This window comes from Pipistrellus kuhlii, unplaced genomic scaffold (genome assembly GCF_014108245.1).
Source record: "Pipistrellus kuhlii isolate mPipKuh1 unplaced genomic scaffold, mPipKuh1.p scaffold_m20_p_5, whole genome shotgun sequence".
In the NCBI taxonomy this organism is placed as follows: Eukaryota; Metazoa; Chordata; class Mammalia; order Chiroptera; family Vespertilionidae; genus Pipistrellus; species Pipistrellus kuhlii.
This window is the reverse complement of record NW_023425551.1, coordinates 68,969,644-68,995,316: the sequence shown is the minus strand read 5'-3', so window position 1 is coordinate 68,995,316 and position 25,673 is coordinate 68,969,644. Positions and strand designations below refer to the sequence as shown.

Sequence of the window (25,673 nt, the reverse complement as noted above, 5' to 3'; positions counted from 1 at the left end):
GTATTTCCTTTTGATTAAGTTCAAAATCAGTCCTAAAGCCTAAGGCAGAGCTGATCCTGAAGTTTAAGATCAAATTTAAGACCTCAGCTGAGGAAAAACATTGAGCTCCAAATAGGTCCATTACATATTAGAGACCCTTGCTATATCCACTGATTAAGAGATAAGTTACATTTTTTTTTTTTCTGTTTAACAAACCTTTTTGGGAAGAACTTGTATATATTAGAGGCCCGGTGCATGAAATTGGTACATAGAGGGGTCCTCTCAGTCCATCCTGAACCTTCTCCAATCTGGGACACCTCAGGAAATATTACTTTTGAGACCTTCTCTTCTGTGCTCCCATCAGTGGTAGGGCTAAATAGCAACAGTAGGATGTGGGATGGTAACAATGCAGGTTCAAAGTAAGAAGCTCTTCCTGAAGTATTCTGAGACCTCAGCAGAAGCAGCCAATGGGAAAGGGGAAGAAGCAAGGCTGGGCTGGGCACCAGATGCTTGGCCTGGGCTATGAGTACATCTAAGGGGTTTAGCATATGGCACAGTGTCAGCAGCTAAATATGAATAAGCAGTGACAATCCATCCCAAGGGGCTGACCAGTGTCACTCCTTGACTGACCTAAGAATGTTGTGTTACCAATGGGGATGTCCGCCTTAGATGAACTCACACAGGAGCATGTTGTAAAAGGTAAATATTTTTATTTTTATTTCTAAAATAATAACCAGACTCTTTTATATACAGTAGTTTAAACACACACACACACACACACACACACACACACACAATAATAATAATACCTAAAATAATAATTTTCCTGTTTCACAAATGAGGAAACTAATGTTCTAAGAGTTGAGTTAATTTTACTCAAGGTCTAAAATAGACTACAATAATAAACAAGTTAAGAAGTCCTCTTATTTTTCTTCTGTTCTCTATCTTCAGGAAAGCTGCATGACTTAATTTTCTCCAAAGTAGATTAAATGTTTCTCTTGCCACCTTACCTCCCACTACTCCCTCAACCACACCCCTGAAACCAGATCTAACCAGGTCCCTCATCATGCACAGGATCTATTCAGAGAGATTGATGGCTGAGCACAGAGTAGACCTCAGAAAGGAAAGCTGATCAAATCCTGCAGGACTTTGATAGTCCCAGGCTTTTCCAGAGTTTATAAAACAGCTTGCATATTAATTCTTAATCTTGTCAAGGTTGACCAGAAAGCCAGATTCTTTCAGGTCAAGGGTAGGTCAAAAGATTGGTCAATAGATAGCTTTTTTTAAAGGCTAGTCACCAAATGTTAACCACCATGTTTCCTCAGCAAACATTAACACCCTGAGAATTCAGGTGTTGCTCCAGGCAAGAAGAGAAGTCTCCTAAGGAAGCAGACCTATCTCCTCTCATGCCAGCCCTTCTCCTGAAACTCAGCTCTCAGTCTAGGGCAGCAAGCATCCATGAGAAATGGGGAAGCTTAGGCAAAACAGTGGAAGCTCTAGTTAACAGAAAGAATAATAGCTGGTGCTTATTGATCACTTAATTTGAACCAGACACTACTCTAGCAGTTTTTAATGTATTAACTCACCAACTCCAGAAACCATCCTGGGCTGTGTATAGACTATTATTAGACTCACTTACAGAGGAGTGGATGGAGGTACAGGGATATTCTGCAATTTCCTTGAGGCCACAGAGTAGAAAGGTTAGCCTCCCAGCTTTACTGGTCTGTGCCTTAAACATTCTCCAAGGTTCTCCCTCAACCTTAAACTCAGTGCTCAGCACCTGCTCACCCTCCTCTATTACCTAAGCTTGGTATCTGAAATAACTCTGCAGCTCTGAACTTACAACTTTACATAGGAAACAGCATTGCTTCTCTCCAGGTATTTGTTCGATGTCACATTTCTCACAGTGGAATGAAGAGTTCTATAATCTTTTAGGTGAATTTCAGGCATAAGCAAATATGTGGAAGAGACTTTAGAGGAACAGAACCTTGACCCTGAAATCACACTGGATGAAACTGGCTGTGCTCAGGTCATATTAAAGGACCACCCTTTAAATGAATGGGTAGTCCTTTAATAGGCAGAGGGTTCCATGTGGCTATCACCTCATCATAAAAATGTCATCAAGACACCTCCCATGTTGGGGTCCCCCAATTAGAATCTACACCTGAAGCAAACTGCCTGGTTTTCAGGTCAAGGGTAGGTCATAAGATTGGTCAATAGATAGCTTTTTTAAAGACTAGTCACCAAATGTTAACCACTATGTTTCACACCTCTGCAGTCTATTCCTGACCCTGGCCCCTCCTGTCCCAACCATGTTTCTAAGAGCAATCTGACCTGAGGTCACCAGAATCTAAAAAGTGACCACTCATATTCAGGGGGAATAATTCTCTGCTAGTTCACTTCTGACCTCCCTCCCCATTTCTTGCCACTGGAATTCTGCTCACCTTAGGAGAACCCCATCAATTTTTGATTTTTTATTCTGAATTAAAGTCTGAAATATATGACCTTTTTCCTGTGGTTTAGCCTTGTACTGGACTGTGATTCTGCCTTGCGCTTACCATATACCCCATGTCACTGAGCTGTAATTCCACTTTAAACACTGTGGATGAGGCCCAATCTCTGATTTCTGCTGAAAAACCTCCCTCATGGTGTCAGCTCTCCATTCTGGACTTGGAAGGATCACTTAGTATGAATTTTCTGTTTCTGTCCTCTAATGCTTGTTGGGCCCCAGCATGGTCTGCCATGGTGCCAACTGTTGTTTCTGAACTCTTCTGATATCACATGCATCCAGATGTGAAAGCATAGTCCCAATTACAATTTATGAGGCCCTGGGCCATGAGAGGAAGATACCTTTAATTCATCTTCCCCTCCCCCGCCCCCCACACACACACATACACACTCATAGGTTCAAAAATAGATGTTGAAATTTTTTGTGGATATTTTTGGGGAGAATTGTTAGTGCATTCCTATCTCTTTTCTACACTTCCTCCTAATATGGGTCTAAGCCTTGTGCACATTTTCAGTTCTACTAAGCAGTGTAATTCCTGATCTTGGCTTCTACTGTTTTCCCCCCAACTTTTACTATAGCCACTAGCTGGGTATAAGACCACAACCATGCTCCTCTTCTCTAGAATGGCTGGATATACAACACCCAGGAGGAAAAGGCCTCCTGCTGAGACAATCTAATGAACTTTTTAACAGCTCAAACTGGGACTTTAATGGGAAGGTCAACTTTAACAGATCATCTGAAGTAACTCTCAATAATAAATTATTACACTTATCAATTACATTTATTGATCATCTGAACTAACTCTCAATAGTAAATTGAGAGTTAGTTCAGATGATCAATAAATGTAATCAATAGCCAAAGCCGGTTTGGCTCAGTAATAGAGCATCAGTCTGCGGACTGAAAGGTCCCAGGTTCGATTCCGGTCAAGGGCATGTACCTTGGTTGAGGGCACATCCCCGGTAAGGGGTGTGCAAGTGGCAGCTGGTCGATGTTTCTCTCTCATCGACGTTTCTAGATGTCTATCTCTCTCCCTTTCTCTCTGTTAAAAATCAATAAAACATATTTTTTAAATGCAATCAATAAATGTAATAATAATATCCCACCCTAGAGGCTAGAAAATGGGGGAGAGTTAACCTTTGTAAAGTTCTACTAAATTTTTTCCTCCTCCCTTTTAAAGTGCTCAGATAAAAACTCAAATGTAAAGATGCTTAATTAAGAGTAATATGCCAGTGTTTCCCTCTGGTTTCCCAGCACCCACATATGCCAGTCAATGTGTATAACAAAGCTCTCTTTACTCTCCCTCTCTCTCTCTCTGGACACCAGCACATCAGGTTTTTAGAATCTGGAACAGAGGGCGTCCCTTTAGGGTTCTTTAGTTCCCTAAGATTTGCCTTTGCCTTGCCCCATTGCTGAATATATGGGCCATGACTCAAAATGAAAAGGAATGTAAAAGAGGATGTGCCTGTTGTCAGGTGGCTCTTACAAACAAAACCTGAGACCCATGAATATCCATGAAGAAAAGCCATGAAACTCTCTAAGATGAAACCGTACCAAGACTGATCCTTCCTGTCCACATCTCCCTATCCCTCTCAGGCTTTAGTCTGCCATTTTGTGACTTCTTCTTCCCTTCATGGATGCCTAATATTTGTTTTTCCTTGTGTAGAAATGTTTCATGGGTTGACTGTGAGTAGACAGCTAATTTGCTATAACTCCACCCGAGCCTGCTTAGGAATGGTTCTGGCCTTAACTTCATTATGGAGAGACAGGCTTGTTGCTTTGTGATTTCAATCAATGAAGTCTTTCTTCTGGACAATCGGTTTATTGTTCAGGTCACCACTCACTGGCCAAATGGTATTAGGTGTGTGAGCACTGTGGACAGCAAGGGTGTATCCTGTATCAGTGCAGATATGATGACAGCAGCCTCTCATTGAGGACAGAAACAATTGTGCTTGGAGTTGGTTCTGTAGGTTTTAAAGAAGATGTGCATATTTCCATTTATGTGCTGGTCGATCAAGAAGTTTCTGTTCTCTGAAAGGTTATGTCCATCTATTTCCTTCCCACCTCACTCCAGCATCACTGAGTAGGGACGAGTGTGCTCACAAAGGGCACTGAGTGGTCTGTCACACTTGCAGTTGAAGTTTCTCCTTGAGTTGTTAATACTCACATCTCATCTTCAACGATTCATTAATTTAGATCCATTGTTTGGACTTAACGATGCATTCTAAATATGAACAAAAATAACAGTGATGTCAATGAGTAATTGCATTGACACAAATGCACATATATTTATATGTATGTATATGCCTGCCTAGACATAAACATGTAAAAATGAAGACACACAGAGAGGGACCTACATTGACACATTTACACAGAATTAAGTTACCATTTTTCACTGAATCTAACTTTGGAAGCTACATCATTATTTTTATTTTTATGTCCCACCAAGAAAGAAAAAGAAATTGCCCATTAAACTATAACATCCCACTGACAGTAAAATACATTCCAATTTCAGAAATGTTAAAAAGTGAAGAGAATGTCTATCATAGAACTGGTGAACTATGTTAAAAGTTATACTCAATATCAGCTAACCATTAATGCTGATTCCTATTGTGTCCAGAAACTTGTTTATTTGTTTGTTTTTAAGGAAGTAGTTCTTGTTGAGAAACTGTTAGTTGAATGAATGGCTTCTTTATAATTAATATAGCAATGTAGTAATTTTAGTTGGTATCTTAAAAGACAAGTAGCTTGGACAAAAGTCATCTTCAAAATCTATAAGAACACAGACACATTAATCCAAGGGAATATGGTTTACTAAAAGAATCCTGAGCAAGCAGAATGTTAATTCCCATGGTTTGCTGAATAGCTTTGGGCAAGTCTCAAGTTCTCTGAGCCTTGGTTTCCTTACCTATGAAATGAGTAAGCTGACTTATTTCTCATTTCCACCCACTAGCATTTTATGAATATATGATACTGGGTCCATGTTGTCTCAACTTAGTGGTCCAAATGTCAGGTTGAAATACATCCAATGTGGAAAATTCTCTTGAGTATATATTATGCTTCACTTAAGCTTTAGCAGGACACTGCAATATTTTTTGAATGAAGAAATGAATGAATTAAGATAGACCTAATGATTTTCTGTGTTGAAAAATAATGAATACTAACCTATAATATTTGTCTGTGCATGAGGACACTGACCCTCCAGTTTTGAGACCAAAAGAGAGAGGCTTACCTCTGCTACTCTTGCTGGCCCCTTAAGTGAAGACATCTTCATCTTCAAAGCATCTCTTATCTGAAGAACCAATGACAGTGAAGAAATGACAATATCCCCAATACCCAGTTCATGCCTTAGAACTTGGGACCAGTCACACTGGCAGAAGCAGCATCAGCTGGCTTAGCACAGTGTTTGGCAAATAATAATGCTTAGATAATTGTGAAGGTGTGGTTAATGAGGTTTACTATTAAGATTTAAATTGTAGGTATGGTTTTAATTGTTTTCATCAGCTGTGTTCACATATAGCCTCCTGTTGACTTGATGGTGTGCTGGGAATGAGAGAATAGAGTTCTTTCCTTTACCTCTCCTAGCTGATGCCCTTAACCCCGCCCTCTAACTCAACTCCCCTGAACCATGCTCTCTGATTAAACCTGCTTCTTCCTCTTGCTTCCCTCAGTCATATGAAAATCACTTACAATGAGTGAAACAAATTCAAATTACCTTGTGATCCATAATGGTTCCAAACAGCAAGATGAAGAACCCCTGTGGCAAAATTCAACAGAAGTATGAGGGAGAGTTTTGAGGTCAACATCCCAGCTGTTATATTCATACCATACATTTTGATATCTTCTAGGATGTTATCAGATATTCAAAACTTCACTTACCACTGATTTATATAAAAATGTATTGATGTATATTTTCTTGAGTGCACCTCAAAGAAAGAGGATTACCTTCATGTCTGTGCATGATAATGGTTGGTATTTCTTAAGTGGCTATCAATGTAGGATAGAGTTTTCAACCTCATTAAATCTGTTTACTTTCTTCCCAAATATTAAGTGAGCTGTTCTTCCTCATGATGACAGTGAGACATGACATGGGATCTTGCAACTCAAAGTCACTATAATAAAAGGTATCTTGAGAAAATGAAACTTGTATTCTAGACTATTTTCATACCAAATTCTCTGGGTTGGTGGAAGAAGTTTCTGAATAAAAGAGAAACTACAGAAACCAATAAGGTCAGAGTCTCCTCAAGTTTAAACACTTGGTCACCTATAAAGTCACAATCATTGGAAGCCAATCTTTTTAAATGTTGGGAGTTGACATCCAAGAAAAATCTGCATCTTGCCATGAGAGTAGAGGGAATCTGGGTTTTTCATGGTGAAAAACCATTGCTCAGAAGACTGAAATTGTAAAATGTGAGTCATGAGTGTCTTAGTATTTTTCTTCCTATCAAGAAAAAAGACAATTACTGGTAAATGATCTGAACAGAACCACAGAACATTCTGAGGTTTAATTAAATTGCAAAGTAAAAATAGGATGAAGCCATTTGTCACCAGAGTAACTGGTGAAAATCCTCCAGAGTTGGGAGGTATAATGTGAATTTAAGAGCTTTTGATTTCAAAACACAAGCAAATAAATAAACAACACAACAACAAAACAACGCTTAAGTCAAAGGTTTCTCTTTAAAGTAATGCAAGGGAACAAGTGAAACAAATAGTCTCTATAGTTATTAAATACTTATGAGTAAGTTATATAATTCATTGCTTTATATGTATTTTGTACCAAATTTCTAAATATAGTAGCAATGACATGTTAATAGGAACACTTTATTATGCAGTTATTATTTAAATACTAGTCAGACTTTCTTTTTTCCTTTTTGCTTAGTACAAGCAGATAATAAATATGTTAGGCCTTCAGGGTATGCAATCTCTGTTACCACTGTGTCAGCTTTGCCATTGTAGCTCAAAAACAGCCATGGGCAAAATGTAAATGATTGAGTATGGTTGTGTTCCAATAATACTATTTACAACAGGCAACACGCCATAGTTTGCCAACCCCTGATTTAAAACATAATTAAGAATATAAACTTGCCAGATTTTCTGTTACCATAGGTAAGGGAAGCAGTCTGGCCAATGACAGTTTCCCACATGAGTAAGCTTAGCAGCCAAATGAAGTGAAACAGCTCTTAGATGGATCATCGTGCCAATCAAGTATGTTAAGGAATAAAAGACAATAGAGATCATATTAGATCCATCTTTTTATCTTACAGATGGAACGTTGAGAGAAGTGACTTTCCTAGGATCAGGTAAAACATGGTAGGATTCAGTCCTATGAATGGCAACCTACAATTACATCCCAGGGGAGAGAGGCATGGGAACCCCTGACTGATTAACACTCAAAGAGAATGGCACACCATGGAAAATGATTCATTTCACTGAGGTCTCAAAGTACTTGAGAAAGGATAAACATTGTGCTTGCTCGGAGGCATGAGACGTGAGTATAGCCTCACACATTCCTGACCTCCATAAGTGCGGGTCAACTTTTTCTGCCATGGAAACTTTAGGAGGGATACAGGTGGCTCAGTAAGGAGAGAAGAAAGGAAATTTTCACCCAACCAGAGCCTGACCAATTCAATGTAACTTGATAAACAACAGGGTGAGAGATGCCACATCTAAATGACCCTAAGACATGGAGGGAAATGGAAGAAATATTTTGTGTTCTATGTTTTTAAAACAGCCATTTTTGTTGGAATAACAAATTAGAAAATAACATATTGTCAGTGAAATATTAATTAATAATATTAATTAATAAAGTAAGTCTCCCTCTTGGAACTTACCTGGAAAGCATTGAGCAGGGCAAAGATTATGTGGAATACCAAGGAATTGCCTTTGATGAGAGTGGCTATCCCAAAACCCCAGGTCAGTCCCAGCAGTGGGGTGAGGATGGCAACATTTTTACTGATCCTTCTAATTATGGCCACATCTTGAGACTTGGAACTGCCAATAAAGGGCCTCTGAGTGTTGACGGCAACAACCAAAACCACAAGAAGGTTCACGGCCACAATGACCAAGGCTGGGATGGCGAATGCTAAAAGGGCTTTGGTATTGTCCCAGTTAAGCCAACAGGCATCATGTCTCATGTAGCCTTGCTCTGGCACTGTGATAGCAACTGTGGTGCCAGCGATGATCAGTGGGAACCCATAGCCAATGATAAAACCAATTACCATCATGCGGGACTTCATCATCCTATGAAAAACGACCAATATTCCATAGATGATGAGCAGAGCTTTGAAGAGCATCCAGAAAAACAGAGAGAGGTAGAAAAAATGGCTAAAAAATGTCATTGCAACACACCACTTGTGGTCCCGGGCCTTTTTGCTAAAGTTGGAGGATATGATGAACCACACATTCGCAGTCAGGAGTGACACGGCTATGTTCACGATACACACGTGGCGCATGTATGATATCTCTGTCACAACAACCCGGGACCACACCGTAGCTTCAATGAGCAGACAAAGAACCAAGCTAAGGATGGAGACGCTGAGCCCAATGCAGGTGATGTAATCCAGGATTTTGTCATCTATCGATATGGGGGACATTAGAATGGAAAAAGACATCACTGCATTGGTGTAGTTACACCGGCATTTCACTCTGTTCTTGATATCCAACGTCTTTTCACACGCCTTCTCATCCCATCTCCTTTTCCTGGAATGCCAGCCAACACAGTGAGCCCTAGCACTCTGGGATTTATTGATCTTCTCGAACGTGAGTATGATCTGCTTCAATCTGTCTGGTAAAATCACCGAAAGAACCAGGCCATTTACCAGCCTGGGAAGACTCACATTGGGCATGTGCTCTTCTTTCAGAACAGCCCCCAAGGTGGGAAACGCTATGGTGATGGCTTGGGAGTCATTTGGTGGCAGCTTCCACAGATGATGCTTGGGAATCTCTATCATTCCTAAGATTTCCTCTGGTGTATTGTTCACGTTCCCGGAGAATCTGAAACTTTCCTCCAACGACGTATTGTGGCTGAGGTGAAACCCTTTCGTCTGAATGAAGGGTTCATCCACAATGTTCTCAGATGCATTGCGGAGGTGGAGTTGCCGGGCGAACAAATTCACTGACTGCAGCAAATCTGAGCTGGCCTTCTTGTCAGGAATGAAAGCCCAGTTTGAAATGGCTGCTGTGTCGAGGATGTGGTTGGCCACCTCGCTGTAGCTCTGCAATGGAGAAAAGTGGATATGATAGCAAGGATTCACACGTTATTTCACAAAGTTGGTTTCTAAAATCTGAAAATGTTGAGGCAAATGATCTGATCTTATTGGACATATTTCTCTTGGAATTTCCCATTTATTGAATCTCATGCTGATAAGCCTACAGGGAAGATAAAGTAAAAGGATGTTAAAAATAAAATGTATCACAGATAAAGTTTATCTGCTTTTTTTATGTGCCCAGGGCAGCATTTCCAAACTGCAGTCTATATAACACAAGCTTCCCATATGATATTAATGATTATTTAATGAAGGAGATTGGGGATAGATTCTATAATAATTTAAGTGTAAGAAATACATATTCCTATATCACTCACTCCTATAAAGTGTGCCAAAGTTCATTTACTTATTAAAAGGTCTAAAGAAGGAAACCTACTTAGCTTTAATTCAGAGTCCCTATACTTGTTGCATCTCCCTATTAGAAATGGTAGCTCCCTGAATATTTCTCAGAACAATTATGTTCTCCAGAATAAAATTTTGGAAATGCTTGAGTCAACACGATCTTGCTCACTGCTATCACCATGTGATATGTTTCTGCAAATATTAATCTTATACAACAAACATATGTAAAAAACTAGAGGCTTGGTGCATGACATTTGTGCACTGGGGGAAGGAGGTCCCTCATCAGGGCCTGTGCCCTCTCACAGTCCAGGACCCCTCATGGGATGTCACTGAGGGGTCCTTAGCACTGCTCACCAGCTGTGAGCCCAGCTTCTGGCTGAGCAGTACTCCCCTGTGGGGAAGCACATTGACCACCAGGGGGAAGTTCCTGCATTGAGCATTTGTCCCCTGGTGGTCACTGTGCATCATAGCAACCAGTCATACCACTGTTGGGTCTATTTGCATATTAGGTTTTTATTATATGGGATGTTCAGACTTTTTGACAACTTCCATAAACCTGAATGAATTCATGTGAAAAACTGAACTGAAAATTGTTAATGTTATATCTGCTGTGGTGGTTATAGTTTTTCCCCTGCAAATATATTTGAAACTGTTATTAAAGTGCAAGCTTTGCGGGGAGATCATGATCGGTGTTTAACAAAGAATATCTACCTTCATTTTCTCTTGGGTAACATTAACAGACAAGTCTGTAGAAATGTTTTTTAGTAACTCCACAATAAATGCGATATTTCCAGACGTGGCTTTGGAGGATTTCACGGCTTCAATTATGCAAGCGTAGTCCTGCGGGCAATTCCTGAGGATTCCTTGCGCTACGCTCTTCAGGGGCTCCGGAGGAGCGTGAAAGTCAAGAATGGGCAGGGTCATGGAAGGCGCTGCGATGGAAAGACGTGGTACACTTTTCGAGTCCTGTTTTTAAAAAATGGTGTTTTATTAAAAATTAATAAACACCTAACATGCCTCAGACTGAATGAGATAAAGTCACAAAAATGATCAACATGAAGAAAATAGACCAGAAGCAAGGGGTCCTAAAATGTGGTTTAGATGCTAAGAGTTACAGACAGGTTAAGGTGAAATTCTCACACAGGCAGGAGATTGTATAAAAATTCCCACAGAGATCTCTTTTCCTATTGGAGTTTGCTTTTGAAGACCGAGGCTTTAACTCAAGACTCTAAGAGTTTTCGCCAGAGATGTGGAGAAATTCTAGAAAAAAATTGGTCCAATAATTATTATATTTTTAAGAGGAGCCACATTAAGAGGAATTTAAGGGTGGTGTTGGATATTGGCAAGTCAAATACGGAACACAATGGGATTGCAATTTCAAAAAGCTGAGTTCACTAATTAGAATAAATTATTTCTTTTTTTCCCTCATATGTTTACCCAGAGTCTCCCAGAATGTGACTTTGGATAAGTCAAAGCAATAATACACTTCATTTAATTCCCTTTGGATTGCAAAGACCTCTACCTATGCTAAGTGGCAGAGTCTCCATGACCCTTACAGAGTCACAGTTGAAGATTTACGAAAGGCAGAGATACATGTGCTTCTATGGGATTAGAGAAAAGGTAAGTTTACATGGTGCTTAAGTGAAAGAACATAAAACAGAATATTTTCATTTTTAACTCAGATTTTTTTTTGTTTCCACTGCATTACTATTCCTTTTGGGTCACTCATTACTCTGGGCAAGTTATTGAAAGTATTAGAACAAAATTGAAAATGAATTGGGCTCTAGGCACATTTAGTTGATTAATTAGGTAGTCCAGAGACATGCAAATCCACATTTAGAGCAAAAACTTTATCCAACTAGCATGGTTCAGTGATTGAGTATGAACTAGGAGGTCAGGTTTTGATTCTTGGTCAGGGCACATGCTTCGTTGTGAACTCCATCCTCAGTGGGGAGGAGAACGGGGCATGCAAGAGGCAGCCAATCAATGATTCTCTCTCATCATTGATGTTTCTATCTTTCCCTCCCTCTATTTTCCTATCTGAAATCAATAAAAACATATTTTTAAAAAAGAGCTAAAACTTTATCCTCCAAGCATTTACCATTACGTAAATGAGTTTCAGATCTGATTTAAAAAAATATATATTTTATTGATTTTTACAGAGAGGAAGGGAGAGGGATAGAGAGTTAGAAACATTAATGAGAGAGAAACATTGACCAGCTGCCTCCTGCACACCTCCTACTGGGGATGAGCCCATAACCAAGGTACATGCACTTGACTGGAATCGAACCTGGGACCTTTCAGTCTGAAGGCTGATGCTCTATCCACTATCCCAAACCAGTCAGGGCCATTTTTAAGAAATTATTTTTAAGAAATTATTTTTAAGAAATGATTCTGAAAGGGAGAGGGAGATAGTGGAGAGTGAGGAGAGAACCTGAGTTTGGGTAAGGAAGAAGAGACAAATTTAACCTATTCTGTAGATTTTCCTAAATCTGAGACTCATGCTCTATATGACATGTTAAAAATGCCTCTACCATCTCCTGAGGGATTGGCTCCTATTGCCAATAAAATGCAAATACATCACCTGAAAGAGCGTTTCCACAGAAAGACTTGTACACGTTTCAGTTGATTTTTGCCATTTGTTTTGGTTACATGTAAATCCTATTTCTCCACGAAAAGATTGAGCACAGGGCTGGCTGCAGTTGGATGAAGTGATGCAAGGTCCATGGCATTTCTCTGAAGAAAGAAAGAGAGAGAGAGAGAGAGAGAGAGAGAGAGAGAGAGAGAGAGAGAGAGAGAGAGAGAGAGAGAGAGAGAGAGAGAGAGAGAGAAAGAGAAAGAGAGAGAGAGAGTAATTAAAGAGTAATTAACAGTTCCATACTTCCATGGGGGCATCAAACTCATACTGGGGATTTTAAGTTGCTTCCAAAGGAGATGATATTAACCTGGGTCCTCAGCAACAAGACAGACCTGCCAGGCAGATTGTGAAGCTGATGTCTAGGCAGTGGGTGGAAAGGAGGGTCACAGGTCTTTCAGAAAGGCTACCTCAGAGCATCTGAGGGGAGAGTGGCCAGAGATGAGGAGGGGGAGGGAAGCAGTGGTCAATTCCTAAAGGACCTTGAATGCTGTGCTAACATGGACATTACCAGAAAACAAGATAAATTCGTTTTTGAAAAATAATTAACAGTAGCATAGAGCAGGAATCTGCACACTTTTCTGTAAAGGATCGTAAAAATGTCAAATAAAACACAGGAAGCTCAGATATATGTTAATCTTTTCAGATACAGTCGATTCTCATTATTTGCAATAGGTATTTTCTATGAAGTTGCTGCCATAAACACTGAGTCAACAAATACTGAGCCATCCTCCCATCATTCCTAGGGGAATACAAGGTTTCTAGGATCTTCTGCTTGCAAAATTTTCAACAGATCAGTATCAATATATGTTTTATTTATTTATTTATTTGCTTATTTATTTATTTATTTATTTATTTTTATATTTTATTGATTTTTTACAGAAAGGAAGAAAGAGGGATAGAGAGTTAGAAACATCGATGAGAGAAAGACATCAATCAGCTGCCTCTTGCACATCCCCTACTGGGGATGTGCCTGCAGCCAAGGTACATGCCCTTGACTGGAATCGAACCTGGGACCTTTCAGTCTATAGGCTGAAGCTTTATCCACTGAGCCAAACCGGTTCCGGCTATATGTTTGTTTTATGTGTGTGTTTTATTTAAAGTAACCTTATATAATAAAGAGTTGATTTACTGACATTGAACTCATGGACAATAAGTACTATAACTCATGGTAGCATATAAACAAAGCTTAGGGCACAAAGGTATTTTCTCCAGAAGGTACATCACAGCTCAGTTAGAAACATTAGACAGCACTTTGCCCTATTCTTGGGGCCATATTAAACAGCAAGATCAACAACAGAAAAGCAAAATAGCTGGCATTACTTAGGCCACCCAAACAATGTGTATGGTAAGAGAGCTGGAACAAGAAGGCAGAGCATCACTTGTTCAACCTCAGCTGGGAACATGCACCTGGCCAACTCAATTTTTTTTGTTTTTTTTTTTGTTGCTGTTTTGTGAGTGATGGAGAATGGACTGTGAGTATTGATTTTGAGATTAAGAATACATATCAAAAGAATAGGGGAATTTGCAAATACAGAATCCACAAATACCATGAGGATTGACAACGGAAAATGTTCAGATAAACAATGAATAATGTTTTAGGGTATATATGGCCCATGCATTCTTACTCATTGTTTTTCTGAAATATAAATTTAACCAGACATCCTATATTTTTAATTGCTAAATAAGACTATACTCACCAGAGAGTAAATAGTTTCAACACTGTGGGCTATACAGTCTATGCAAATATGCAAATAAATGGGCATGGCTGGGTTCCAATAAAACTTTATTTACAAAACGTGATGGTAGGCTTATTTTGGTGCATGGGTAGAGAGAATTGACTTGAGGCAGAGAGCCCAGGAATGAAGCTGCTGAAGTATTCCTAGGATGATAGCAGGGAAATGGAAAGAAGTAAATGAGGCTGAGAGCTATGAAGGTGTTGACATCAGTATAATGTGGTGACCATTTGGCTATGAGATAAGAATACACCCACATTTATGTCTTGAATGGCTCTGTTGGTTCACAGAGAAAGGAAACAAGTGGTTTTACCCAGTGTATCAATTGGGCAGTTATTTAAACTGAGTGCCTGTCAGTTTATATGATTTGGAGATGATACCATGGTGTTGTTACAAACATTAAATGAGTAACAGCATCTTGGGCAGCACTTCGACTAAAAATGTTCAATAAAGTATCTCCAATTTTCTCTTCTTTCTATTTTCAATTCCATATCTAAGTAGAAATTAATCTGCCACCAAAATAGAGTTGGTCATGAATGTGCAGAATCCAGTTTATTCCCATTATTTGGGTAAGAATCACATGATTTCACTATTTTATGACTAATAATTACTTATATTTTTTCTTTCACTTCTCAAGGGTGACCAGTCTCGCTAATACAATATCTATCTAACATCACTTCAACACATCTCTTAGCACCAAAACATTACATATGGTTAAGCAATACAAAAATATATTTGGATGAAAAAATGAATGAATAATATTTTTTCCCCTCTTCTGCCTCTTGTTAACTTGTTAGTTCAAACGGATTTTCCTAGTGTATTTTTAAATGAATACTTATCTACTGTTCTAGAATCTGTGAATATCTGTCAACTTTCTTCATTGACTATGCTATGGATAAGGGTATATTTGTAAGAAAATTTATCACTATTGGTAACCACTGACAACTTATTAGAGATTTTTATATTTTATTGGAACACTCATGATCTGGGGACATGCTTGCAATGGAAGAAGAATACTGTTCTGTAGCCACATACCTTGTATCCTTCCAGTCTTGGGTTTCTCTTCAGGATGTTGCCATTTATCTCCATCCTGTAAAACACAAATTCCCAGAGGTCCTCTTTACTATGGAATTCTCCTCACTCATCTTAACTTAGAGGCTCCACGTGGATGTGAAGAGAAAATGTGTTCAGGACTAGGAAGAAAAATGCAGCAGGTTCATGTGCTGATACCGCAAGAACTTGCTGAAGGAGCACGCTGCCCTCCAAGAAGGGCTAGAACCTTGATGCTGGTCACCTGGGCTCTGAAAGTCAAGTTAGTGGATTGCATCCATCATTCGGAAAGTCTAAGTATTCAGAGAGACCACACAGATGACAATTTCAGCACTAAGCTTTCCTCTGCCTATCTTCACTGTAACTGTGAAATGTAGCGCATGTACTCCGGCGTATCATATATTGAGAAAAATAGAAATGAACTGATACTAGAAGTAAGTATTAGGTTGTAATAATGGAATCACAAATTATTGTATAGCTATAAAGAACTATAAAGTTTATCTAAAGGGAAAAAATACCCTTCATATTGTATTATAGATAAATAAATTATTGATAAAATTCAGAAAAGTGAAGCAACTTGTGTAATTAACAAGAATCAAACAAAGTTAAGGTCTGAATCTAAATCTTTCAACTACCCAGCTGCCAGGATAGTGCAGTCATGTCCTGCCTAATGATGTTTTTGTCAGTGATGGACTATGTGTATGACTGTGGTACACCATTACCGTAGGTGGGTAATACACTGTACCATCTAGGTTTGTGTAAGTGCCCTGTGTGGTGTTTGCACAATGACCTAAATCACCTAACGATGCATTTTTCAAAACATATCCCCATCATTAAAAAGCTCATGACTGTACTTTCTTCTTTCAATTGCTGCCTCTCTACGTTCTCTATGGTTGGAAAGTGATTTTTCTACTATATTGTTGTACCCTATTGTACCTCAAAACTTTACTGTTGCAAGTCCCAGCCACTTCTCACATTTTCTTTCTTTCTTCCTTTCTTTCTTTCTTTCTCTTTCTTTCTTTCTTTCTTTCTTTCTTTCTTTCTTTCTTTCTTTCTTTCTTTCTTTCTTAATATATTTTATTGATTTTGTACAGAGAGGAAGGGAGAGAGATAGCAAGTTAGAAACACCAATAAGAGAGAGTCATTGATCAGCTGCCTCTTGCACACCCCCTACTGGAGATGTGCCCGCAACCAACGTACATGCCCTTGACCAGAATCAAACCCGGGACCCTTCAGTCCCCAAGCCGACTCTCTATCCATTGAGCCAAACCGGTTTCGGCCACATTTTCTTTCTTCCTGTCTCTAGAAAACTACTGTCAGTAAGAGTAAAATGGCAGTCATTTGGAATGTCTTTAATATGACATGTTATTTATCATAAAACTAGCCATCTAGACGAACTGCCAGTTTTCCCATGGCGATTTTGGATCTATAGTGAGAACATTCTACTTACTTTTATGTGGATCTTGGCCCTATAAAGAGAACATTCTGTGGTCAGGAATAACATTAAACAGCAAATCATGGTTGACTGGGACTTCATTTTCACACATTAGGATCTTCACCTGCAATAGAGAAAGAAGGTGTAGCCTGCTGAAGGTGATAATGCCACCCAACTAGCACAATACTTCACAGAAAAGTCAACCACTGAGTAATCCCACTGGGTACTTTGAGATATTTATACCAAACAACCTACCTCAGGAAAAAGAAGACTGTCTATTAACTATTAACCTATATACAAACAGTAGTAGGAATGATGGAAATACCAGGAAAAATGTGTTCACCAAGGCAGCATTTCTTATTTAACCCATAACTTTCTTTAATAATAAAATGTTCAAGAACTTTTATTTGCTAATCACTGTTCTAAGCACTTTCACTGCAGTAAATTCATGTAATCATGAGGTACAGTATATTATTACAGATTTCATGTTATCAATGGAGAAACTAAGGCACAAGACTTGAACAACTATGAGCCAAAGTCACTCATATGAAAAATGGTGGAGGCAAGAGTTCAACCAGGTGGTTTGTGATAGATCCTCCTTCCCCTAACTAATGGATGGAGTATGACGTAAACTGCACCTGTGGCCTGGATATTCCTGAGCACCTAACCAGACACCTTATATGGACTGTACATTAGACCACCAATCAGCGTGTGCTGAATACCCTAAGCCCCATCCCTTCCCATTCCTTCCCTCAAAAGGCGTGTTCCCCTCTGCACATGTGGCTACTCCCTTCTTGTGGGACAGCCCGGCAGGAGTCCTTCTCTTCTAATAAAGCCTGTAGTCCTGGTTTTCGGCCCTCTGTCTCATCTTTCAGTTTGGGTGGAGAATTATTAATCTCTTTATTCTTAAAGGTGTCCAGTGGGGAACAAAGAAAAGTCAAACTGATGGTGGGAAGAGAGGCTATCAATATATGGAAACAGCCTAGGTGCCCCTCAGCAGATGAGTGGATCCAAAAACTATGGTACATCTACACAATGGAATACTATGCTGCCATAAAAAAGAAGGAATTCTCATCATTTGCAGAAACCTGCATGGAATTGGAGAACATCATGCTGAGTGAAATAAGCCAATCAATGAAAGAGAAACACCACATGACCCCAACTCATTTGTGGATAATAAAGATCATTATAAACTGATGAACCAAAAGATAGATATAGAGACAGTAAAGCAACAAGCAGATTGTCAAATTACAGCGGAGAGGGGAGGAGGATCTGGGGGAGATAATAGATCAACCGAAGGACTTGTATACATGCATGTAAGTACAACCAATGGACATAAAACTCTGGGGAGGGAGGGGATGTGTGAGAGGGAGGGAGGGGGGCAAAAAAATCAATAAAATATGTAAAAATAAATAAATAAATAAATAAATAAATAAATAAATAATTGATTTAAAAAAAAAATATATCGTACCTAATGAATAAGGCTTGGCAGACACCTAGTCTTCAGAAAAGAAAAATCCCTTTATGGTCAAATGGACATGAACTTACTTTGATCTCTCTAGGCTCCCAAGGCAATCTGTGGCCCGGCAGCAGACGAAACTCACTGATCTGCAGTCAAACAGTTCCTGGGTGGAGTCAAGACTAAGATGGTTTTCATGACTCCAGTGAGCCTTCAGTTGAGATAATGAGACACAGGCACTCATATGGAAGTTTCCAAAATGTCTTTGAGTTTAAAATCATTTTTGAGTTCCTAACTATTGAACAGGGGAAAGTATTTTGATTTATACTAATGTCTTGTAAAGCAAGTCTGGGCAGAGGAAAGTAAATATAGCAGAATGATTGACCGGCAAAATGTGATAATAGACTTACATAAGTGTTGGGATATGTGTGCAGAATTCCTGATCTTATAATGTAGGTGGAAAGAAGATCTCATTTATATAGTTCTCATTGGTGGATGGGCACACTAAGCAATTTGCAATGTAAATATTATTTAGATGAATTTTTAAATGATGATCACAAAAAGAAGTACCTGAAAAACCAGTATAGGTTGTCTTAAATGTATCCATGTGTTTCATCTGTGTATCTGTAGGTTGCACAAATTTTTAATATGACACAATAAGAAAGAGATCTTATATTGTGACTCAGTGTATACAGATAAATATATGTTTATGTGTGTATATATATATATATATATATATCCATATATAACTGAAAAAAATTAGAGCCACACAACTAGCACAATACTTTATTGTCATTACCTAGTTGAAAATTGTTCACTTTTCCCATTAAAGTGGTAATTTTGATCCTTTCTCTTTGCTATTCTTTACAATTATGTTGAAATTTCCTTGCCTGGGTACATGTATCAGGGAGAAAAGATACCTACATTCAGAACCAAATAATAGGAATGATGCTGAAGATAAATGCAATTCTCCTCTACCTGGAGATGGTTTGAAATGCAGTTAGATGAGGGAAGGAAAGCCAATGGCAGGCATTTATAAGCAATGGTGCCTTCTATCTAAGGCTGCATAGAAGGGCCACTTTTACTCTAAGTTTCCAGTATAGGAACTTTGCATAAGCTTATCTTGCTAGAGATGTGATTAGATGTTGTGTGAACTAGGGAGTCTAAAAAGATTTCCCCAAGCAGTGCTAGGGCCTCAAGGTGTGAAGATCCTGAAAGAATTCAAGTACCAGGGCCAGTAGTCATGACATTTTATGTAGATCATTATACTCTTTTCGGAACATTAGGAAATAATAATGCATTTTATATATTCACATAAACTAAAAATGTATGCGGAAAGCCACTGCTTTCTCAATACTGTCATAAGCGTGCACCAAGGAACTCAGAAGGCTGATGGACCTTGGACTTAGTAGGGCTGTGTTGAGATAGTGGCTGCTTGAAGCAATTTCCTGACTTAATCGCCTCAAAGTAAAGGTTTACTGAACCTTACTGATCTTTACTGATCTTTATTGACCTTAGAGAGGTCTGTCTGCGGCCTGTTTGTTGTGCTTTTCTGAGGGCAAGATGTGTATCCAAAACTGAATCAAAAGTGAATAAGGCCAGGTTTCAGTGTGCCTCTCCAAGAGAGAGGTCTCCACCTGGCCCCCATGCCTTCTAAATTCATATTTCTTGTATAGTGTTTTCATTTGTGCGTCGACCTGAACCCACTGTAAAAGGTTGCAGCAACGTATACTTGCAGAAATATAGTATTGTATATGCAAAATAAATCATAAGCATGACCATAAGAAACACAAACTTGGAACTGAGTACATTTGAGTATTTGGGGGGTTTGAGTTAATGAATTTGATACTTGATCATTCATATTATTATAGTCTACTGTAGGTAACCCACATACCATTTGGTATGATAATTATATGGTAAATTTCCTTCAGTTATCATAAATGTGTGGGGGAGGGGTGGTAAATGTTTATGATGTTATAACATTTTTATTTTTGTCCAGTTTAATTGGCAAGCATGGGCCGGATGGGTAGATGTTTTCAAGTTAGGCCCAATTATGTTATTTTTTTTTTCTACCAGAAAGAGTTGAATGGGAGCCCTCCCATCAGAATCCAATAATGACTGAGGCCAAAAGCCAGAGCGCTCTGCAGAGGGTTCTGAGGATGAAAACCTCTTAAAAATTAAAAAGAAGCCAGCGTAATCCAAAATCTGAGGTTGGTATTTTATGGAAGAGAGTGAAGGAAGCACACTTTCTTAGATTTATCACTGCTAAAGATTTAGCGGTTCAAGTGAACTTTGAGTTTTGCATGATTCCAAACTGAAAAATATCTTCAGATACAAATAAGGTGCCTCTCTAATACCTAAGACAGTGCCTGCTTATAGTATGTTGTCTCTTGAAATAATGAGGGAAATAAAAGAACAAGGACACAAGATCTAAATATATTCAATTAACTGTGACAAGAGGAGTGTGGATTGCACAGAGAATATCAGCAAACATGGCAATGCCATCAGAAGAAGCTTTTCAATGTGAATCTCACCGAGACAAACTCTTCTGCTTGTTCCTAGAGAAGAGTGGCTGGAGTCACTGTGATGTCCTCTCCTACACGGAGAATCAGAGTTGCTCCATTTGCATTATGCTCAAATGACCTTTACACCATTCACTAACCTCTGATTCTACAGTGTGTTCAATTTAGCAAAAACTCTGTGTCTTTGTGAAATCCTTATTTCCACAAATTCCTTGGGCTTAATACTGTTCAGCGAACTGTCAGTGGCTATTTAAATCAAGGTCCTAGGGTCTCATATATATTTTTTAAAATATATATTTTTTGATTTTTTACAGAGAGAAAGGGAGAGGGATAGAGAGTTAAAAACATCGATAAGAGAGAAACACCGACCAGCTGCCTCCTACACACCTCCCACTGGGGATGTGCCTGCAACCAAGGTACATACCCTTGACCGGAATTGGACCTGGGACCTTTCAGTGCGCAGGCCGATGCTCTATTCACTGAGTCAAACCGGTTTTGGCAGGGTCTCATATTTTTATGGACCCCCATATGTACATTCATAAAATAAACTTTGGATATTAACAATCAATCAGTCAATCAATCAATCAAGATCCTCATACCCAAATGGAGGAAAATAAAAACAGTAACTAGTAATTCTGGCAGGATAATGCTATAATACATGTTTATGCCTGGGACCCACCAGTTGTTTGCCAACAGTTTGTAACACCCACCAAACTTAAATTAAAAAAAAAAAATGGAAGAAAACCTTAACTGAGGACATTGGTACCCGCTGACTTAAATATTCTCTGAATTCAATAAGTTTACCTGCTTTACTCTTAGTAAGAAAACAATACAGAGTTTGTGTCTGTTATATTTGGCCAACATGTGTCCTAAAGTGGATTCTCTGGATCACTGATCTCACAAAGACCTGAGGGGTTCCAAGATCAGATCAGTTTGGGAAACATCGCATACCAGCATCACAGCTGCCCCTTCACCCACACAGATGCATAGCAAAGACTCTGAGAGCCATTCCAGTAAGAAGACTGACCCAGGTTTTGCTAAATTTAGTTGATCATCAAAAGCATTTTGGGGAATTTAAGGCTGCTATTTGAGGACACATTGCTACCATGGAGTGTAACACATTAATCTAGCCAGGCTCTGACTCCATTACATTTATTGGGCCCCTACCACACGCCAGTTCCCTGTGAGCTCCTAAGCTACTCACACTGGACCACAGTCGCCCACTAGCAAGTAAGTCTGGGCTTTAGTAAATCCTGAAAGAAAGGGGCTGTGGACAGATCATCTTTAATCTGTGAAACGAGGCAGAGGTATACTGAAACGTGATGCCTCAAGTGGAGAGGTGAGGGAAGGCAGGCACCAAGTGGCTTGGCAATCAGAAGTTTGGAATGATCAGCAGGGAAGGGAAGACAGACTCACAAACGAGAATAAAAATGAGGGAGAGGAAGCAAGATGCCAAAGGACTCCCTGTGGTAGTTTTGTATATAATGAGGTATCTGACCTTTACAAAGAAGTTCCCTCCAGCTTCTTGGCTAGTCAACTGATAAAGGCAACTCTGCATCCCGTTCCCAAAGTGTCTGAAAGATGACATTTCAGCCATAAAAGCAACAAGCAACCTGGTTTGATAGCTTCTCGGGACCTAGGAAAATAACGTCCCGAATTCCTCATCCCTGCTTCCACCACCCGCCCCTCTCTGCGCCAAATGTGTGATTATCCACTACCACCCACTTATGACTCTTACCTGATAATAAACAGCATTCTAAGCTACTGAATGGAAGCCAGGCTCCTTGATCTAACAGAGAGAAAATAGCATTTGCTGGCCTCAGAGACTTAAAGGAAAATATAAATAGATACAATTGTCCCAGAAGAAATGTATCTCAGGATCTTCCTCCCAGGGAATTCCCAGCAACAGGTGCCTCCCACACCACTGCTGTGACCCTAAGCCAAAGTGACAGTAGGTCCACAGAGCGCAAGACTTCACTACTTTAGCCCCAGAGCCTAAGAGGAATTGGGCCGCAGTTAGTGGAATAGGCAAAAATAAAACATAAAAATAAATCATGATACCATTTGTCAAGATGTGAATACAGTGGACAGTTTTTCTGTCCCCTGCACCTTCCAGAGCATAGGGTACATGAGAGATACATTTGTGGACAAGAGAAAGAATGAATGACTGTAAGGGATGGCAGCTTCTAAAGTGTTGGTTTTATTTTTATTTTTTAAATATATTTTTATTTATTTAAGAGAAGAAGGGAGAAGGAAAGGAAGATAGAAACATCCATGATGAGAGAGAATCATCGATTGGCTGCCTCCTGCACACCCCCAGCTGCGGATTGAGCCCACAACCGAGGCATGTGCTCTTGACTGGAATTGAACCAGGGACCCTTCAGTCCACAGTCCAGCACTCTACCCTCTGAGCCAACCAGCCAGGGCTAAACTGTTCATTTTAAAACCATAGGGCAACTGTTCAATCTCAGAGGGGCAGGCAAACATATTTGCAACTCTAGATAATTTTGGATTGTGGTAATTTGAGTTGAAATGCTCCCAGCCTACTATGGACCTCCTTTTACCTGGAGCTTATATTAAAAAGGATTAAGGTCCCGCCTAGGGGCAGAAAGCAACAATGTCAGGCCTGGTGAGTGTTGTCTGCCATGAGCATGCAGTGCAAGCAGCTCCTATTGGCCCCAGCTTCCTTGTACTTAGAGCTGAGTTTCTGAATGAGTTGGAATTCAAAACTACACTTAGTCTGCGTGGGTCCTGGAGCTTCTTTCAGATGCAGTTGTAGGAGATGACTCACGCAGCCAGAGGCCCCCGACCTGTCTCAACACGCTGAGTGAGAGCTGGCATCAGGACTCTCAAAAAGAAAATGGGAAAATCCACAGCCTGTAAACTGTAACTGCAGTCAGGGAGGAAGGAGGACCTCTCAAGGTCTGACTTCTCAAAACTCTTCATGCAAAACAACACCTGGAGGGGACCTCGATGGTAATTCCTGTAAACAAAGTGGACAACTTCCCAAAGTGCTTCTCCTCATTGAACTTCACCCCAAGGTGACAGGGAGGGCATATTCCCCATTGTTTGCTAACTTCCAGGCAGCAGCTCACCTCATACTTCTTGGCCAGTCTCATGAATAGAAAGACCAGTTCTGAAAGGGCTAACTGGAGGAAGAGTTAGGTGACCCACATTTGGGGGTGTGTATCTGTGCTTCATTTCCTGCAGCCTAATTTCATAACTGTATGTCCCATCCATGCCACTAGTGTAATTAGAACTCTGATTCTATAGCCAGATGGCCAAGCCGGTTGTTGGTGAATTTGTTGGCCTCAATAACAGTATGCAGGCAGCCACTCCTCCCTGGCCCCGGAGGAGCCGGTTCATAACGAGCCTTGGCGGAAAGAAAGATGTAAATGATCTATTAGAACCAGAATCTTCGCATCCCGGGCTATTGTAGACGGCTTCCAGCCAATCTCTCTGTAGCTCAGTACCTTTCCTGAGAATTGCAGAGTGGGTTTAAATCCTGACAAGTTTGAAGAATCACATAATTTCGGGGTTCAAAGGCATTCATGGTTTCAGCAACTATGGTGATGCTCAGATGATTTTAAAGAAACTGACATACTAAGCAATTGCTCTGCTCCATGAACAAAGCGTCACTCGAGTGCTGACACTAAAAAAATCGCACCCTGTGATGCAACATATTTACGTTCCTACAATTGACCTCAGAGGATAAGAGACATAAACCATCAAGTGCCACACTAGCGGCCACTCAAAAGGAGGAGGGTGCCTTTTAGCAACTTTGAATATAGGAAATATTTCCTTATAAGTTGATATAAAGACTGCTTCGTCCTTATATCAACTTGCAAGGACTTAAGAACAAGCTAATAGAGAGTGCTTTATTTTAAAAATCTAGGATCTATGTAATACTTTCAACAATAAAGATTTATTAAAAAATAAAAATTAAAAATCTAGCTTACATTCAGCCTAAAGGAAGGGAATTGCTAGCTGGTTTGCTCATCCAATTGCTCAAGCAAGGGGGCAATCGGAGAACAGGCAGTTTAATTGCCTGACTAGGTGTTTTGCACTTTCACTCTTAGGACTGAGCAATTAGAGCCTAACAAATTACTTTTTTAATTTCATTTACTTATTTAATTTTTGTATTCATTGATGAGAGAGAGAGAGAGAGAGAGAGAGAGAGAGAGAGAGAGAGAGAGAGAGAGAGAGAGATCGCCTTATTGTTGCATTTATTTATGCTTTCGTTGGCTGATTCTAGTACGTTCCCTGACTGGGGATCCAATCAGGATGATGCCCTAACACCAACTGGGCTACACATGGCTTTTTAAAGAAAAACACATGTAAAGGAGACAGGAAATACTCTAACCTTGAGCTAGTTGTTCTCTACAGAATGTCAGGAAAGATCCCTACATAATCAAGCATTTCAGAAAACACCACTCGGAATCACACTCTTCCCTGCTCTGGAACACGAGTAAAGACAATCCTGGCGTGGCAGGTGTACTCACGGCCTCCAGGAGATCCGGCAGCCCGGCAGGCAGGTCGGCGCTGAGCTTCCCACCTCCGTGTCCCACCATCACGCGCACCTGCCTCGGCACCTCCCACGGTCCCCCTTCAGGGGCTTCGGTCCTTCTTCTCCATGGTTTGAAGAGGAAATCCAGGAGACCCCGTGCACACCCGCCGCGCGTGGTGAGAGGCCGACGTGAGAACTGGAAAACTGGCCGTGGTTTCAAGTCTTGTGTAAGTCTGT

General features: G+C 39.9%; 1 protein-coding gene across 18 annotated transcripts; it reads right to left on the bottom strand.

The window, feature by feature from the left end:
* Positions 1 to 779: 779 nt before the first annotated feature.
* Positions 780 to 25,673, bottom strand: ADGRF4 (adhesion G protein-coupled receptor F4). Of its 18 annotated transcripts, none has more exons than XM_045572646.1 (13): positions 25,432 to 25,673; positions 16,964 to 17,072; positions 15,499 to 15,553; positions 12,677 to 12,828; positions 10,804 to 11,058; positions 8,317 to 9,699; positions 8,001 to 8,037; positions 7,331 to 7,337; positions 6,201 to 6,244; positions 6,000 to 6,028; positions 5,718 to 5,777; positions 4,653 to 4,709; positions 780 to 1,475 (listed from the first exon to the last, which is right to left on the bottom strand). In XM_045572646.1, exons 2-12 carry the CDS (start codon positions 17,048 to 17,050, stop codon positions 4,662 to 4,664), a joined length of 2,157 nt encoding a protein of 718 aa, XP_045428602.1. In that variant the 5' UTR covers positions 17,051 to 17,072; positions 25,432 to 25,673; the 3' UTR covers positions 780 to 1,475; positions 4,653 to 4,661. The 18 variants fall into 18 exon arrangements, 12 of the variants coding, with proteins under 12 accessions (XP_045428602.1, XP_036269768.1, XP_045428609.1 ...); XM_045572653.1 differs by lacking the exon at positions 780 to 1,475 and adding an exon at positions 14,522 to 14,609 and having other exon boundaries at positions 3,937 to 4,709; positions 15,499 to 15,656; positions 25,432 to 25,447; XM_045572652.1 differs by lacking the exon at positions 780 to 1,475 and adding an exon at positions 14,527 to 14,609 and having other exon boundaries at positions 3,937 to 4,709; positions 15,499 to 15,656; positions 25,432 to 25,447.

Excerpts from the sequence above, each read along its gene's own strand:
- ADGRF4 (XM_045572646.1), bottom strand. The coding sequence starts at position 17,050 with ATGAAGTCCCAGTCAACCATGATTTGCTGTTTAATGTTATTCCTGACC. Across the intron at positions 6,029-6,200 it reads GAACCATTATGGATCACAAG|CACACCATCAAGTCAACAGG; the intron begins GTAATTTGAATT and ends TCTCATTCCCAG. Across the intron at positions 5,778-5,999 it reads AAGTCAACAGGAGGCTATAT|ATAAGAGATGCTTTGAAGAT; the intron begins GTGAACACAGCT and ends TTGGTTCTTCAG.